Here is a 17,438-nt window from a genome sequence, read left to right as displayed (position 1 = left end):
TGCAAACACGACTAGAAGTGTGACACAGGTAACAGCCAAATAAAATTTAATCTGATCAGAGAAGTACATTTACGAGGAGGGTGTGAAATGCTAAACAGCAGATGGGTACCACAGATTCTTGCAGGTCAAAAAATATCTGCACTAACCGAATGTGTGAATGACACCATAAAACAGGCAACACCGATCCAGGTGAACAAATTTCTGCCCACAGATCTGATTGTAATGAGAGCAACTTAAAATGACAATATGAGTGATAAAAACTCAGATGAATCCAGAAGATTTCCCCAGCAGAACTGGGATCTCTAATGCTCATGACACAAGCAGACTGTGAAGACTGAACTCCAAGAGCAGCTTTAGGTGTCACACACTGCCCTGAAACAGCAACAATTCAGACCTGGTCAATGAAACTCGGTTTCATGTGAAAACAGGAATTAAAAATTTGAAACTGTTGAAAATATCTGAATTAACTGTGGTTCTCTGCATTTGTTTCTGTCTCAGGTTTTAACACTGAAATTCCACGGAAGATGGACGCCAGGACGGGCCGGACTCCACCTGCACAAAGCAGGACAGCGGGATTGTTAGAACATAACCTGAGACTCGGGAAATGGGTGAAAAGACAACTCAAGAGGCCACTCACACATCACAGTAACACACTACTGCATAACTATGGCCTCCCAGTTAGAACTGGATCTAAATTTACAACACAATTGTCATATTTGATTCCACCCATCTCTTAGGCATGAACACTGAACACACACCTACATTACCGCTGAACACTACACATAAGAAGATAAAGATGGCATAGAGCCCAAAAGTGACACTTCACTAATGATCTATTGTCCATCATCACACTAACAGATCCAGACAGCTTCACACACATAGGATGGCAAAGCTGATCCCATGATGACAGTACACTCTACCAACTCATGGGAAAACACTGTAACGTACACATGAATGGCTACAGTCACAAATTGATAATGCAAATTCTAAAGCAGAGGCAGACCTGCTATTAAAATTCAAAAATGTTTAACTGATTGTTATTGGTGTGGTTGGAAAATCATAGGGCCCATGATTTCTCAACAATGCCTCTAATAACAGACACATTATAAAAAACAAACTAGATCTGAAGTGTGAACGCTTCAATCAATTACAAAAAATTACAATTCAACCCTGTCCTGTGACTTAGCCAACCACACACACACACACAGAAACACACACACACAAAACACACACACACACACACACCCACACGTACACACAAAACCACACACACACATACACACACCCAAGGACACACACACAAACACCAAACTGTTGAATGACTAAACACACACAAACACACACACACACTATTACAAGGAATGAACGATCTCCATTCTTGTATTATGCATTGGAAGATTACAGATTACTGAACAAACAATTATTATTATATATGTATTTCTTCATGATTTTTGATTAGATATTATTATTACTGTGAATACAAGATTTGTTGATGCGTACCATCGATTTGATTATTTAGATAACACCGACCTCTTGCTGCATTTCCTTTGAGTAAGTCAGACCAAGAATATTTAAATTCCACTACCATTTAATATCATCACGGGGGTAGTGAAGGATTGGATATTTAAAATGGGACCACCCTACCTGACCTTGAGGAACAATTGAGACCAGATGTACCATTCACACTTGCTGACATGAACATGATATTTTATATTGAACATGACATGCTTTTGTTTTGTTGCATTCTTATGCATTTCCTTAAAGAGTTTAAGTTCATAAGTGCTCAATCGTGAAGTGGACATTTAAGATGCTTGTCAGGTGTCTCACACAAAGCAGTGTGGAACAAAGGAGAAGCCCTTCTTCCACTGAGGTCTGCCCAGACAACCGCACCGCTGGAGGTGACCGGATTGGTCAAGGAGGGAATCAGATTATCATCATGGGGAAGGTGCCACAGAAGCAGAAGTTTCTCTATGGAGGAATGACACGTCAACTGAACAAATCACAAAGGTCCAGATTGACTCTATGAACTTTGCTTACATCACAGGATCACAAGAAGAAAACCTGAACGCATTCATCCACCTGCTGGACTCAAGCTACATACACCTGGTGAGACCAGGTGTTCTGCAGGTGAACACAACCCGCTGAGCTTCTACAGATGCTAACATTGCAAAGACACTTTCTGAGTTACATCTCAAGGATTACAACAAACGTCTTACTGTGACCCCGTAAGTATTCATCCGAATATGACCCATGGGGCCAAGGAGGGACTGTAAGACTGGAGAAACTGGTTGGAGAGATAGACTGGTCTACGAAACAAAGAACCTTGCTGGAAATTAACATCTGACCTCCCCCATACAGTCTCACTCCCTCTCATGCCTAAAGACTCAAACAAGAATATATATGTGGTTTAATATGAATGATTATTATGTTTAGTATCATTTTTAATGTCTCAGAGTGAGTGGTACAAATGTCTCATTTCCAACTTAATTAAACAAAAAGAAATCAGGTTTTGAGAAGTTTAGAGAAACTGGCACACAAAGGAAGACTGGTCTCTAGGCAAATGGTCTCCTACCTCCAAAAGGTGTCAACTCTGAATGTAAATTCCCATTGTTAACATATGAAAGAGGTTTTGGCTATTTAATGGAATGCAGCAGGAGAATCTGGGCTTTTTCTGCACAATCTCACAACCCCGTTATGATCAAAATTATAACGGGGTTGAGTGTGACGGGGTTGTGATTTTTTGCTCAAAATGGCCACTGCTCTACATGCAGTGAATGACAGGAGAGCACATGGCATGCATGCTTTTAAGAAACTGTGTATATTGTTCAAATGACAAAGATAATTTTCACAAGTGATAGTTTTCTATCTTTATTTGATGTAACTGAGTTGAGTCGTTGAGCTTGACAACCACAATATCACAATACAAATAAGATATAACTATAAAAGTTGGTGGTAACTTGCCTGTGTCTGCATGCAATGTTGTTCAGAAGACTTCAATGATGTCACTTCCTGTTCTTGATGCCAGATAAGGATCAGTCCATTATTTTTATGGGGGGAGAATGGCGTGCGTAACGGGGTTGAGGGGTTACTGAGGGACGGGACTAAATAATGTGATTTTAATAAAAAATCATGAACTTACTTAGAAAAAAAACATTAACAGCAAATAAGCACAGATTTATATTTATGGGAAATGCAAAATATATGGACTTTTTTTAATTTTATTGTTCATATCCCTAATACACTTTCATAGAAGGCCATGAGGGACATGGCAAAATAGGGGGTGTCAACTGATAAAACAAGATAATTTATAATATAAAGATAATATTTATGTCATTTCTTTTTTACTTTATTAAAGGAAATATTTCAGTTTATACAAAAAGCTTTTAAAAATATATTTTGGTTACCCAATATGTAAAATAGACTTAAAAATGTCAGAGGGACTCAAATTCTACCGGTTTCGTGGAATGACTCATATATATATATATATATGCCCATATATAAAACCTATTAGAAAATTGAACAATTGACATATAAAACCTGCCCATATATTTTATGTATGTATAATAGTGTTTTTTTTTATATACATGTCACATATATAATTATCAGTTTTCAAATAGAATTTGTGTAGTATTTGTTTTGTTTTTATGAGCTGGTCAACAAGAGGTAAAATAAATAATACATTTTATTTATAAAAGATTCAAAAATGAGATAGAAATGTGGATATGTAGACTTGAAATAAATAGTTAAATAGTAAATAGTTTGGCATATATAAATTAAACATATCGGTGACATATATGGTCAAAACATACAGTATTATATAAATAATAATCATATGCATCATATTAATATATGTCAATATACTCATTTAATATGGCAAATTTATATGTTAAAAACCTATATCAACATATATGTAGAGATATGTATGTGATAGCAATATATTGTCTTATATTTAGCATATATGACGGCGTCACTAGCGATATAGGGACATATATGTCATATATTACATTTCCGTACAAATGGAAATAAAGTGTTTCCGCATGAACTTTAGATCCGGCGACTCAAAACGGGGGTTTGGAGGTAATGGAATTTTTTTTTTTTTTACACTGCCTACATATCTTCTCTGACTAAAAAAACCTTAACAACGCGGTGTGTACATCAGGGCAATGTTTATTTTAATTTCAGAACATGCCCTTGGGTGCGAGATGTAATAATACACTGCTACAATCGTTTTCACAAGCAGCAATTATCCATCTGACTATTAAATTAACCAATAAAACCACTGGATGAGACAAGCACTCTGTCATGTGACCATGAACATGTGAACAGCATGTGTCCCACTACTTGTGGGACTTAAATAGGGATCACTTTTTTTTTTCTCTGTAAACTGAGCGTCCATCCAGATTTGCCCAGTTTGAGTGTCCCGACAAATCCTCCGTCACCATCACAATCTCACAGTGCCCATCAGCCGTCTCGTCGTCATCTTCATCTCCTTCCCCGTGTGGGTCATCATCATCATCCCCGCTAACTACAGGAGCATTAGCAGCATTAATGTTAGGCGCACTACTGCTGTACACCGTGGTCTCCACATTCTTGACCGGCGGAAACGATTTTTGCTTGTTTGGGATACGAGGCTAACAGCAATCTCAACCAGAGCAAGGCATGTGTCACTTGAAGACAATTTTTAATTTAGGTGGTTCATTTTCCATAGTGACACATTAGGTGCCGGATCCAATAAAAAAGGATCCGGATCCAACGTCGTGTTCAGGCTCAAATTAAGCCCTGCTTGTATAAAATGAACCCCAAGAAATGACCCACATGCTCAACCCAGCTTTTGACTTTCCTGATTCCGGTGATTAATTTGAGCCGGATCCTCTTCCAGGAAATGCCAGTTTTGGATTTTTGCGTTCCGCCATTTGTTTTAAAACAATCCAAGATCAACAAGTGGATCAGGGACGTGCAGAGAGTTCCTCAGCGGCAGGGCCTCAAATGTAAAAAGGGGCGTATATATATATATATATATGCTTTGCATCACAGAAATAAATTATATTTATAGAAAACCATTATTTTAAATTGTAATAATTTTTTTCAGTGGGAGCAGACTGAGGGATACCTACGTTTACACTAGTGCATTTTCATTTTAAAACGCATAACTTTAGCTACGGTTATGCCTGCCGTCCACACACACACACACACACACACACTCCGGAGTTTTAGACCCTAGAAAACGGAGACTGACCCCGTCAATCAAGACCGAAGCAAGTGACCGAAGCAAGACCCACAGCAACGACACCTCAGACTGACAGAAACGTAAAAATAAATGTGAAGTTAGGCTACTTTAGTTTTGTACACATTGTCATGTTAATTATAAGCAAATACATTTTGTTTTATTGACCACAATATTATCATTGTTATTTGTTTGAGAAGGGCACTTTTGATTAATTTTGATCGAGCTGACATCGCATGTCTCTCATGCTTGCTTTCACTGCGTGATGTGTCAGTGCAGTTATAGGTATGTCCCCAAATGAGTTATTGTCTTATATTTATATCAAATTATGTTGTTATATTAGAATATCACATGGGCAAGAGTGCCGTTTTCCTGTGCACAATTGCAAATGTGCTATTTATGTTATACAACAGTTAAATTAACAATAAAGTTAACATTGTGAGTTACTTTTTATACACAATATTGTCAATATTGTTTGTTTCCCCTTTATTTCACCGACGAGAATTTCATAATGAAGCCGTAGTCCAACAGACAGCGATGATTTTATTTTATGTTTTCAACTGAAATCCACGTTTTGAACGAATCATTGATTCAATGAACAATCACTTGTTTTCTTGAATGAATCAGCCGTTTGAACAAATCGGTTGAATAAATGACTCCAACAACTCGCTTATTAAGACAGTGACTTACTGCCACCTACTGGCGGTTTTATTTTTATATTTAAAGTACCCTTTAATTAATATGTTAAAATTATAAATCATTTCATATTTAAATATTGAATAGCTTTATTTATGCAATTGTAAATTAAGTGTAAATATAGTACTGCCAGTTTGGATGCCGCTTCTGTGTGACCTCTGCACTGCAAGGATGGATTTTAATTTAATGATTTAATTTTACAGTGATACTGTCTTATGCTAATATAATTTAATTTGAATGTTAGAATTTGACATAAAAGGTGATGCATACCTCTAAATACGTTTAGAAATAATTTCCATATATAGGTGAAAATGCCCCTGGAAATCAATTTAAGGGCAAATATTGCCCCTTAATAAAAATTTAATTTCTGTCACTGCTGTGAACTGACCACTGCATAGAATATGTTAAATATGAATATCTGCGTGAGTCTGCTATCAACTACAGGACTAAACCAGCCATGGTACCAGTACAAAATCTAATTATTATCAACAAAACTTTGAAAATATCAATATAAATTTTTGTCAGTATTGCACACTCCTAATGTATGGTATTGATTTTGATTTCTTCAGGTCTTAAAAAGCCTTAAATTTAACTTTAAAAAATGTGCAGCTACTAGGGATGCAAGATTCAATGGCCATATATAAATGTTTATTATTTTCTATGCAGATTCTCTCCCCTACATAATAACCCCAATTAAACCCATTGGTTTTTAATTGATTGAAATATGATTGGAATCACTTTCATGTAAAGTGCAACATGTAAAGTACAACATGTGCAGCACAAATCTGCCATATAGGCTTCATAACATCATAATGAGAACACGACTGTAAAAGGATGTTGTGAATTCTTTGTTCGCCCGTGTTTTAGCTCAAGCTCACTATTACGAGAAGAGCGCATCCACCACAGGAGTTACACATTCTGACCAGCACGCAGCTTAGTTCAAGGTCACTCGTGCATTTTCTGCAGACATAAGTTGTAATATTATGTTTAAATGGTATAAATATCTGAATAATCTCATAGGATGCGTTTCATGAGTTTATTAATCTGTTAATAAAGTGCTTCAGTTTCCCGGTGTTCATTCAGATCTTCAGCGCAACTCAAACAGGAATTATGTTATTTGAAACAGTAATACTAATTGTGTGTTTCTTTTTCAAAAACAATAAACATTGATGCATTATTAATAATAATTAACACTTTTTTCTTGTATTATTTCCCCAAACAATATGGTTTAATTAAAATAATTTCATTATTGTCCGTGCGGAGGCTATTCCATTTTATTTATCCATGACAAAAACATTTTTAACATTTATAAGTGTGGTCTAATTATTTGTTTGCGTTATTTAGGCATAACAACTACATTTTCTGCGGCTTAGGTAGAGACACATCAGGTTCTCCCTCCCATTCGAGTCGGTTTGAGTATACTCTCTTATACCCCTTTTCCACCAACAAGAACCAGGTGCTGGTTCAGAGCTAGAGCTAGAGCCGGTTCGGAGTTGGTTCTACTGACGGTTCTTCTAAGAACCGGTTTGCCTTTCCACAGGCTAGAGAGCCAAAACAGAGCCAGATCTTACGTCACTGTGTATACATCTCATGTTACCCAGCAACGCTAGCGCGGCAGCGCCAAACAAAAACACACCAGGCTTGTTCGAGATGGTTCGGCTTCTCGCAGACCGATCGCCGCGTGACATTAAAGCACTGCTAAAGCGATCAAAAGCACAAGGAGTCGTATGCTCTCCAAACACTCCCGGAGCTCTGATCGGTCCGCGCCGCTCCGATGCATCTCGAACAAGCCATCAACAATAACGGACGTTGCAATACTATGGATCCTCATGGGATTGCAAAAATACATCGGAATCCAACGCGTTCGTGCAGCTCGCCGTAACTTACATAGACGGATATTATAATCGAGCTGCTATTAGCTCGACTAGCTGCTATTTAAAAATGGCGGTCACAAGTTTCTATTCGTCTTGTTGGTCACGGTAACCCCGCCCCCAGCCCCTGACGCAAGCGGTTCTTACTTGGCTCCGTTCTAGACCCTGCAATGATTTGGTGCTACTTAAGAACCAGTTTTACTGGTTCGGAGCTGGTGCTTTGGCGGTGGAAAAACAAAGAACCGATTTGAAACTAGGCTCTGGCTCCGAACCAGCACCAGCTCTGCCTTGGTGGAAAAGGGGTATTAGAGCCTAATCACTGCCCAGGCTGTAGGCCTTCAGTAGGCCTCCTCGATTGTCTGTAATCGAATTACATACAATTGTATTCCCCTATTTAAAGGGACAATAGCACTTCTGCTGTAACCAGGGCCACAGAAATGTCTGTGAGAGCACCTAAGAACGTCTGAGGCTAGCTTTGCTAACACGGATTGCTTTCAAGTAGTCAGGCCTTCACTGAGCACGTTGAGCATAGTGATCCAGACACTACCTGACACTACCTGAGGTAGTTGGATCAGTTGCAGAGGTTTGACAGTGCAAGCTGGGAGACCAGCCAGGAGAGCATTACAATAGTCCAGTCTGGATAGAACAAGCGCCTGAACAAGGAGTTGTGTAGCATGCTCTGATTGGAAGGGCCTGATCCTCCTGATGTTGTACAAGGCAAATCTGCATGACCGGGCAGTGCTAGCAATGTGGTCTGTGAAGTTTAATTGGTCATCAATTACAACTCCAAGGTTCCTGGCTGATCTTGATGGAGTTATGGATGACGAGCTGAATAGTGAAGAGCTGAATGGTGAAGTTGTGATGAAGTGCTGGGTTAGCCGGGATTACAAGTAGCTCTGTCTTCGCAAGGTTTAGTTGAAGGTGGTGGTCCTTCATCCAGCCAGAAATGTCTGTCAGGCAGGCTGAGATGTGAGCGGCTACTGTCAGATCATCAGGCTGGAATGAGAGGTAGAGTTGTGTGTCATCAGCATAGCAGTGATAGGAAAAGCCATGTTTCTGAATCACAGATCCTAGTGATGTCATGTAGATGGAGAAGATAAGTGAGCCAAGCACTGAGCCCTGAGGCACACCAGTAGCTAGATGTTGGGTCTTCGACACCTCACCCCTCCATGACACCTTAAAGGACCTATCCAAAAGATAATACTTGAGCCACAGGAGTGCAGTTCCCGAGATGCCCTTCATCTTTAGGATTGACAGGAGGATCTGGTGGTTAACTGTGTCCAAGGCAGCAGACATATCCAGCAGGATGAGAACTGAGGACTTGGAAGCTGCTCTTGCCAGTCTCAGAGCTTCAATTACTGAGAGCAGAGCAGTCTCAGTTGAGTTTCCGCTTTTGAAGCCAGACTGATTGTTGTCCAAGAGGTTGTTCTGCGTAAGAAAGGAGGAGATCTGGTTGAAAACAACTCGTTCAAGTGTTTTTTCGACGAATGGAAGAAGGGATACCGGTCTGTAATTTTCTAGATGTGCTGGATTTAGAGTGGGTTTCTTAAGCAGTGGGATTACCCGAGCCTGCTTGAATGCTGTGGGAAATGTACCAGTGTGAAGAGAGGTGTTCATGATGTGTGTGAGTGCGGGTATAACAGAGGAAGAAATAGCTTGAAGTAGGTTAGTGGGAATAGGATCAAGCGGACAGGTAGTAGGGCGATTGGAAAGGTGGAGTTTTGAGACTTCCGTCTCTGAAAGCAAGGAAAAGGAGGGTAGAATGTGTGTGTTAGCTGGTAAAAAGTGTGTGTCAGTTTGTGGATTGGTAAATTGTCCGCTGATGGTGGTTGTTTTATTTGTGAAGAATGTGGCAAAATCATCAGCTGTTTGGGTTGATGAAGGAGGAGGAGGGTTAAGAAGAGAGGAGAAGGTTTTGAAAAGCATGCGAGAGTCAGAAGAATTGTTAATTTTGTTGTGATAGTAAGTCATTTTAGCAGTAGATATGTTAGCAGAGAAGGAAGAGAGGAGGGATTGATAAAGACCAAGGTCAGTATGATCTTTGGATTTGCGCCACTTCCTCTCTGCACCCCTGAGTTTAGCACTATGTTTACGGAGAACATCAGATAACCAGGCGGCAGATGGAGTGGCGCGGGCTGGGCTGGAGGAAAGGGGGCAGAAGTTGTCCAAGCAGGATATTAAAGTGGAGAAAAGAGTATCAGTGGCGTTGTTAGTATCTAGTGCTGAGAGCTGGTCTGGTGGCGGAAGTGTGGATGAGATCAAAGAGGATAGACGAGAGGGTGAGTGAGCGTAGGTTCCGCCAAAAGGTGACCTGTGGAGGAGTGCGTGTTGTGTTCTGAGGCAGGTTGAGATTGAGAGTGAGGAGGAAGTGATCTAAGGTGTGCAGTGGAGTGACTAGAGTATGGTCAGTGGAGCAGTAGCGTGTGTAAATAAGGTCCAATTTGTTACCTGATTTGTGAGTAGCCGCAGTCGATACTCGTTTGAGGTCGAATGAGGCAAGCAGAGTGTGGAAATCAGCAGCTTGAGGTTTTTCAAGATGGATGTTGGAGTCTCCAAGAACTATGAGAGGAGTGCCATCCTCGGGGAAGAATGAGAGTAGCACATCAAGCTCCTCTAAGAAACTGCCAAGCTGACCTGGAGGACGATATATAATTACACAATGGATTTTAATAGGACTGGTGATGGTAATAGAATGTGATTCAAATGAGCTATTGTTACACAAAGGTGGTAAATTATTAAATTTCCAATCGTTTGAGATGAGCAGACCAGTACCTCCACCCCTTCCAGTCAGACGAGGGGTGTGAGAGAAAGTGAAGTTAGCGGAGAGTGGTGTGGCAGTGTCCTCTGGTCTGATCCAGGTCTCAGTCAGGGCCAAAAGGCTAAGACCTGAATGACTAGAAATAGATGTAATGAAGTCAGCTTTGTTTACAGCGGACTGGCAATTCCAGAGACCAATAGGAAAAGAGAAAAAGTACTAGAAGACATCGGAAGGGTACGCAGGTTGTTAGGATTGCATGTTAGTAATAGTAGGGATTAGAAAACACATGGTGTAAGAGCTCACAAACAGAAAGATCAGTTGAAAGTTGAGTAGAAGAGAGAGAGGAAACAACAAGAAGATAAAACAACTGACGAGAAATTAATACTCAAGTGCCTTGCCGGTGTCCTTGCTCGGTGTAGTCGCACAGGTAGAGTCGTTGGTCTTTACACTCTTCGGTCTTCACACGATGAGGGCTTCACACCACAGCTGCCACGACCGCTGCCGCGGTGCACTAACCTATTTATACCCGCCTAATACCTCGTTGTTAAAAACAGCTAGCCACGCCCTCGTGTTGAACCAAGCGAAACTCAAAAGTCACGACACAAACAAACAAAGGCCTCGTGGCCTCACGTTTTACCAGAGTAAACAAAAACAAAGTTTCCTAGCAACAAAGAACCACGCTAAAATCTACTGAGACAAGTAAACACTCACAGACTGATGCTCTCTCCTGCTGTTCGATTTCTTCTTCTGTATTGTGATAGGGATACTATACTGTCAAAGAGCACCTTGGATAAGACGTTAAACCGAGGTCCTGACACTCTGTGGTCAAAAAATTTTAAGATGTCCTTCTGAAAAAGAGTAGGGGTTTAACCCTGGCATCCTGGACAAATTTGCCCATTGGCCTCTATCCATCATGGCCTCCTAATCAGCCCCATATACTCCTTAATCTCTCCACCAATAAGCTGGTGTGTGGTGGGCGTTTTGACTTTGTAATGTCATTATTTCATATAACAGTAAAAGAGAATAATAATAATACAGAACTAAACTTTAAATTTAAATAAACAAAAACATTTAAATATTTCAGTGATGCTTTGGATAAACAATATATAAAAGCGCAAATATATAACTGGTTTTGACAGCGCCTCAAGTCACGAGCTCAGCTCCTTTTTCGTTTTCTCACCGGAACACGCACAACAGCGGAGTTGCTTGTGCAGTCACGATAGCAGCTTGAGTTTCGGTCCGCTGAAGAGGTGCTTTTCTATGGCGAGCAACTTCTATGTTAGAAGAACATGAACATCAACCCTGGGCCGGAGAGGACACGCAGAGCAAATAGGAGAACGGAGGAAGTCAGAAGAGTTGATGGTTGGAGTTGTGATAGACTTCTTCTGCATTAAATTGAAGACATTGTGTCACACTCCTGATGTTGTCCTTTGATTCTGTTCTGGTTGAGAGAGTCCTCTCTCTCCTGCATGAGCACATGGCTGGTTGTGGGCCAAGGCCTGCTGCCCTGGGGCCTAGTCTGGCCATGCAGGACAGCTATGCGAACGTACCGAGAAGGCCAAGAGAGGGAAGAGCTTGTGTAGAGCCCATTTAAAGTCTGAGAAAGGTCCCATCTCTCAGGGTTGGCTCGACCAATAAGAAGGGGGGAATTTCCTAGCGGGAAATTCCTCTGTTGGGAGGATTTTTGGCTCTGTCTCAGGTGTGGTTAGACATAGGCCTTGCTGTTTGTGTTCATTTATACTCGGATAGATATATCAAAACACACTGAATTCTATGAGAAGGTGATGAGTCATTAAATTAGGATTGATTAGATAGGAGACATTTACATTTAGCTTTGGTTCTATCATAAAATACATAGTATCAAAGACATAATAGTATCAAAAGACACTACACAAGACAGTAAACCATTCACACAGTGTCCTGGGGTGCATGTTCATTTACAGATAAGTTCGTCAATAAATTAATGCAGGAAAGTCTGTTTTAAGGGCTGTGGGTCTTTCCTATGGCCTCTGCTTTTTCCACGTGACCACATTTTTAACCTTAATAAAACCAACTTATCTGATAGTAGTCATGGTATCCAAGACCCTTCTTGTCCTTGTTGGGGGGATGGGACCATAGATCCCAGAGTGAGTTTTAAAGATTATTTGTTAAATATAACAAATAATTGTCTGATTTGTCTGTCATTGCAGCATTTAATTTGTCTGATACTTTTTCCTAGCCCTCTCTCCTGGCTTTTGAACACTTTGAGGCTTTCCCTGACGTTTTAATTAAACTTTCAAATTCTGCATAAATTTCGACTATTAGCACTTGCTCTGCTCAGAGAAAAACTGTGCGCGCTCTTTGGCCATGGTGAGCAGCCTATAGCAAAGTTGCTGATTAATGTTTCTACTATCAATACATATCCCCTTTTAAACCAACGCATGAACGCGCAGTTATCTCAGATAACTCAATACAGCGATACTAATCATAAACAACAGGTGTGTTTGAAGAAGCTATTTAGCCAGTTCATGATAAGCACGATGATATCATCTTGGATGTGCCATTTGATCTCGGATGTATTTAGAGGCCCATTTCACCCATCCGGGAGAGTTTGCTGCCACAATGTTTGTGAATTATCTTAAACGCATGCAGACACTTTCCCAGTTAGTCAAGTTAGTTAAGCTGTGAGGTTGCCAGCTGTGTGTTGCCATTAAGTTGGTGTTAACTTGTATTTGTCTTTTTTTGCTTTAGACCTAATACCGCTGAAAGAGGAGAGTCAAGAACTGAATAATATGGAAGATGAACATCATGATTTCAAGACTGGAGAGAAATCAACAAAGATGGAAAAGACTCACTCACGAAAAAGAGCTCAGAAGACCAAACCTAACAGTTATTTCACTTGCCTTGAATGTGGAAAAAGTTTCAGTCAAAAACGAAACCTTAAATCCCACATGGTAATTCACACTGGAGGGAAGCCTTTCACATGCCAGCAGTGTGGAAGGAGTTTCACTCAAATGCAAAGCCTTGAAGTCCACGTGAGAATTCACACTGGAGAGAAGCCTTTCACCTGTCAACAGTGTGGAAAGAGTTTCAATCAAAAACAAAACCTTAATGTCCACATGAGAATTCACACTGGAGAGAGTCCTTTCACCTGTCAACAGTGTGGAAAAAGTTTCACTCAAAAACAAAGCCTTAAAGTCCACATGAGAATTCACATTGGAGAGAGTCCTTTCACCTGCCAACAGTGTGGAAAGATTTTCACTGAAAAACAAAGCCTTAAAGAACACATGAGAATTCACATTGTAGAGAGTCATTTCACCTGCCAACAGTGTGGAAAGAGTTTCAATCGAAACCAAAACCTTAATGTCCACATGAGAATTCACACTGGACAGAATCCTTTCACCTGTCAACAGTGTGGAAAGAGTTTCAATCAAAAACAAAACCTTAATGTCCACATGAGAATTCACACTGGAGAGAGTCCTTTCACCTGTCAACAGTGTGGAAAGAGTTTCACTCAAAAACAAAGCCTTAAAGAACACATGAGAATCCACACTGGAGAGAAGCCTTTCACCTGTCAACAGTGTGGAATAAGTTTCAATAAAATAAAAAACCTTAAAGAACACATGAGAATTCACACTGGAGAGAGTCCTTTCACCTGTCAACAGTGTGGAAAAAGTTTCAATCGAAACCAAAACCTTAAAGTCCACATGAGAATTCACACTGGAGAGAGTCCTTTCACCTGTCAACAGTGTGGAAAGAGTTTCAATCGAAAACAAAACCTTAATGTCCACAAGAGAATTCACACTGGAGAGAGTCCTTTCACCTGTCAACAGTGTGGAAAAGGTTTCACTCAAAAAAAAAACCTGAATTCCCACATGAGAATTCACACTGGAGAAAAGCTTTATAACCGTTGTAAATCTTAGGTTTCACATTATCATTCACACTGGAGAGAAACTGCTTATTAGAAGAAGAAAAACTTTCCCGTGATCAGTGTGGAAGGAGTTTCACACGTAAAGTAACCCTTAATTGCCCCATGAGGATTCACTCAGGAGAGAACAGTTTTATATGTCATCACTGGAAAGAGTTTTAGTCATAAAAGTAGCCTCAACACTCACATGAGAATTCACACTGGACAGAATCCTTTCACCTGTCAACAGTGTGGAAAAAGTTTCAATAAAAAACAAAACCTTAAAGACCACATGAGAATTCACACTGGAGAGAGTCCTTTCACCTGTCAACAGTGTGGAAAGAGTTTTAATCGAAACCAATACCTTAAATCCCACATGAGAATTCACACTGGAGAGAAGCCTTTCACCTGCCAACATAACACAGTCTCACCCCAAAACGTCACATACTGACGGGTCTTGACCATACGGCAACATACGACGAAAAGGGTACCCTTTAACGTCCATGTGTGACGATTCGGGTATGGTTGGGTTTAGGTATGCGTTAGGGTACCGCTAGGAGGCGCTGCTGGTGCGCTTATGTCTGCGTCTCATATTGACGTTATAGGGGTACCCTTTTCGTCGTATGTTGACGTATGGTCAAGACCCGTCAGTATATGACGTTTTGGGGTGAGACCGGGCTGGCCAACAGTGTGGAAAGAGTTTTAATCGAAACCAAAACCTTAATTCCCACATTAGAATTCACACTGGAGAGAAGCTTTATAACTGTTGTAAATCTTAGGTTTCACATTATCATTCACACTGGAGAGAAACTGCTTATTAGAAGAAGAAAAAGTTCACATGTGATCAGTGTGGAAGGAGTTTCCACACATAAAGTAACCCTTAATTGCCACATGAGGATTCACTCAGGAGAGAACAGTTTTATATGTCATCACTGGAAAGAGTTTCAGTCATAAAAGTAGCCTCAACACTCACATGAGACTTCACACTGCAGAGAAACATTTCATCTGTAAACTGTGTGGCAAGAGTTTTTCACAAAATGGAAATCTTAAGGCTCACACAAGTATTTGCACAGGAGAGAAGCGGTTTACATGTTGAAAATCTATCTATGAAATGGGATATTTTAACTGAAATATAAAAAACAAAAATGAATGAAATAAGCTAATTACACAGCATTATTTGCTTCATTTTTAATGAGAGAATGAATTGTTAATGTCTTCAATATGGACTTAAATATGGCTACTGTTGGGGCTCAACTGGTAACATCTGGAAGTTTGTTAGAGCTGCAAGTGCCTCACCACTGATCCTGCCTCACTGCTAATTGCATGATGGGGTCTACTTCCAGATAGTGTTTACCCATTGCAAAATGCGTCCGGAGAGCAAAGAGATGAGATAAACGCTATGTTTGCTCGAATCTTGTGAAAGGGATGCGGAAGATTGTTCTTCAGGTGATTCTATTTCACTGTATCCCATCGTGGGTCCAAGAACACTACTGTCAAGTTACACTCTCCTAATGCTCCCAGCTATACGTCACTTACACTTACCAGAGTTCTCAAGCTCACCTTTTCCTCTTTATCCCTTCATCACGACACTATATCACCCCAGCACAGAGACACAGTCAGCGTCTGGTTTCTCAATTGTATTTTCCTGTAAAACTGTACGAGTAGGACAAAAGAAAGACTCTTCATGACCAATTTGGCACTGCCAGTGTATTTATCTGGATGTTCATGTTCATTAAGATCCGGGGAGTTGCCTGGCCACAGATCCAAAATGTCAATATAATGAACACCGAGCCATTTCATTATGATGTGATGTGACTTGACATGAAGGCCAAGTATGGTAGCCCATGCTCGGAATTTATTCTCTGCAAATGTATTGTATTTTTCACTGCGTGACAACATGATGTAGCGTGAGAGCGGCATGGCTTGTCGGACAGTAACAAAAGGGGGGCGGGTCTTTGCTAAAGGTCAATTGTGAGAAAACCTTTGAATGAAAAACAACCCTACACATAAATGGTCTCAGGATTCTTCACTGTTGGCACGACACAGGACTCATGGTAGCGTTCACCTTTTCTTCTCCGGACAATTGATTTTCCAAATGTCCCATACAGTTGGAAGGGGGCATCATCAGATAAAATAACTTTGCCCCAGTCTTCTGCTGTCTAACCCTTGTACTTCCAGCAGAACTTTAGTCTGTCCTTGATGTTTTATATTAACCCCCTGGGTTCGGCAATCACGCCGGCGTGATCCGCTTGCTTTTTTTCTTATCAGTGCAAAAGAGACTCAAAATACTCTGTTGATTTTGATCTTACATATAAGTGTTACACATCATTCAAAACTGTTAAATGTCTTATTTTATTTGTGTAAACTCATAATAAAAACTAAATGTTTTTCGTAAAATAAAGAAAATAAACATGATGCGCGTTCTGCCGTCTCTCTCAATGTCTCTATTTTTAAATGATGTAAATTATATCAAAAACAAATTTTATCTGTTTAAGTCATTCGTATGAAAGCAGCGACATATACAGTTTTTCAAACGGGTCCTCATTAACTCTAATGTGACCACACCCATGCAAGAGCAGTTGACATGCAAATAGTCCACGCAAAACGCCCTCATTACGTCAAAACAAAGAATCAGAGACTTCAGTAACGTACTCCTCTGCTTTTCATTGAGTTTGTTTGTGCTGTGCTGTTTCACTTGGATTTACCTCAGAAGATTTAGAAGATTTTTAAGGTAAGACATGTTAAACTGGTGCTAGACTAAAATGTATGTTATGAAATGAGATTGGAGTAAAAACATGAAGCCTAATGTTGTACATGTATGTGTATCTATATATAGACAGAAACCTGTTGAAACGTGAACTAGACTGGCAACCTTTCAATGCTAAATTTATATACATGTACGACATAAGGATGTCTTTATGTTCGATAATAAAACACAGCATGATAAAAGTAGGCTAGTATGAGTGTTTACTCTAACATGGGCCCTGTTTCAGAAAGGAGGTT

The 17,438-nt window shown here is 40.1% G+C and overlaps 1 protein-coding gene across 9 annotated transcripts in view; it reads left to right on the top strand.

Annotated features, from left to right (window-relative positions):
• Positions 1 to 17,438, top strand: part of LOC307002185 (uncharacterized protein) — a 445,540-nt gene that overhangs the window by 347,398 nt on the left and 80,704 nt on the right. For 6 of the 9 annotated variants that reach the window (XM_079619510.1, XM_079619515.1, XM_079619514.1 and 3 more), the window contains one exon: positions 13,280 to 16,822. The exons of the other annotated variants lie outside the window; for them this stretch is intronic. In XM_079619510.1, the coding sequence (XP_079475636.1) occupies positions 13,321 to 14,451 (1,131 nt within the window). In that variant the 5' untranslated portion in view covers positions 13,280 to 13,320 and the 3' untranslated portion in view covers positions 14,452 to 16,822. Of the gene's footprint in view, positions 1 to 13,279; positions 16,823 to 17,438 lie in introns of those variants that run through there. 9 annotated transcript variants of the gene reach the window in all.

This window comes from Phoxinus phoxinus (genome assembly GCF_949152265.1).
Source record: "Phoxinus phoxinus genome assembly, chromosome: 7".
NCBI classification, from domain to species: Eukaryota; Metazoa; Chordata; class Actinopteri; order Cypriniformes; family Leuciscidae; genus Phoxinus; species Phoxinus phoxinus.
The sequence above is the reverse complement of the archived record's forward strand: the minus strand, read 5'-3'. Positions and strand labels throughout refer to the sequence as shown.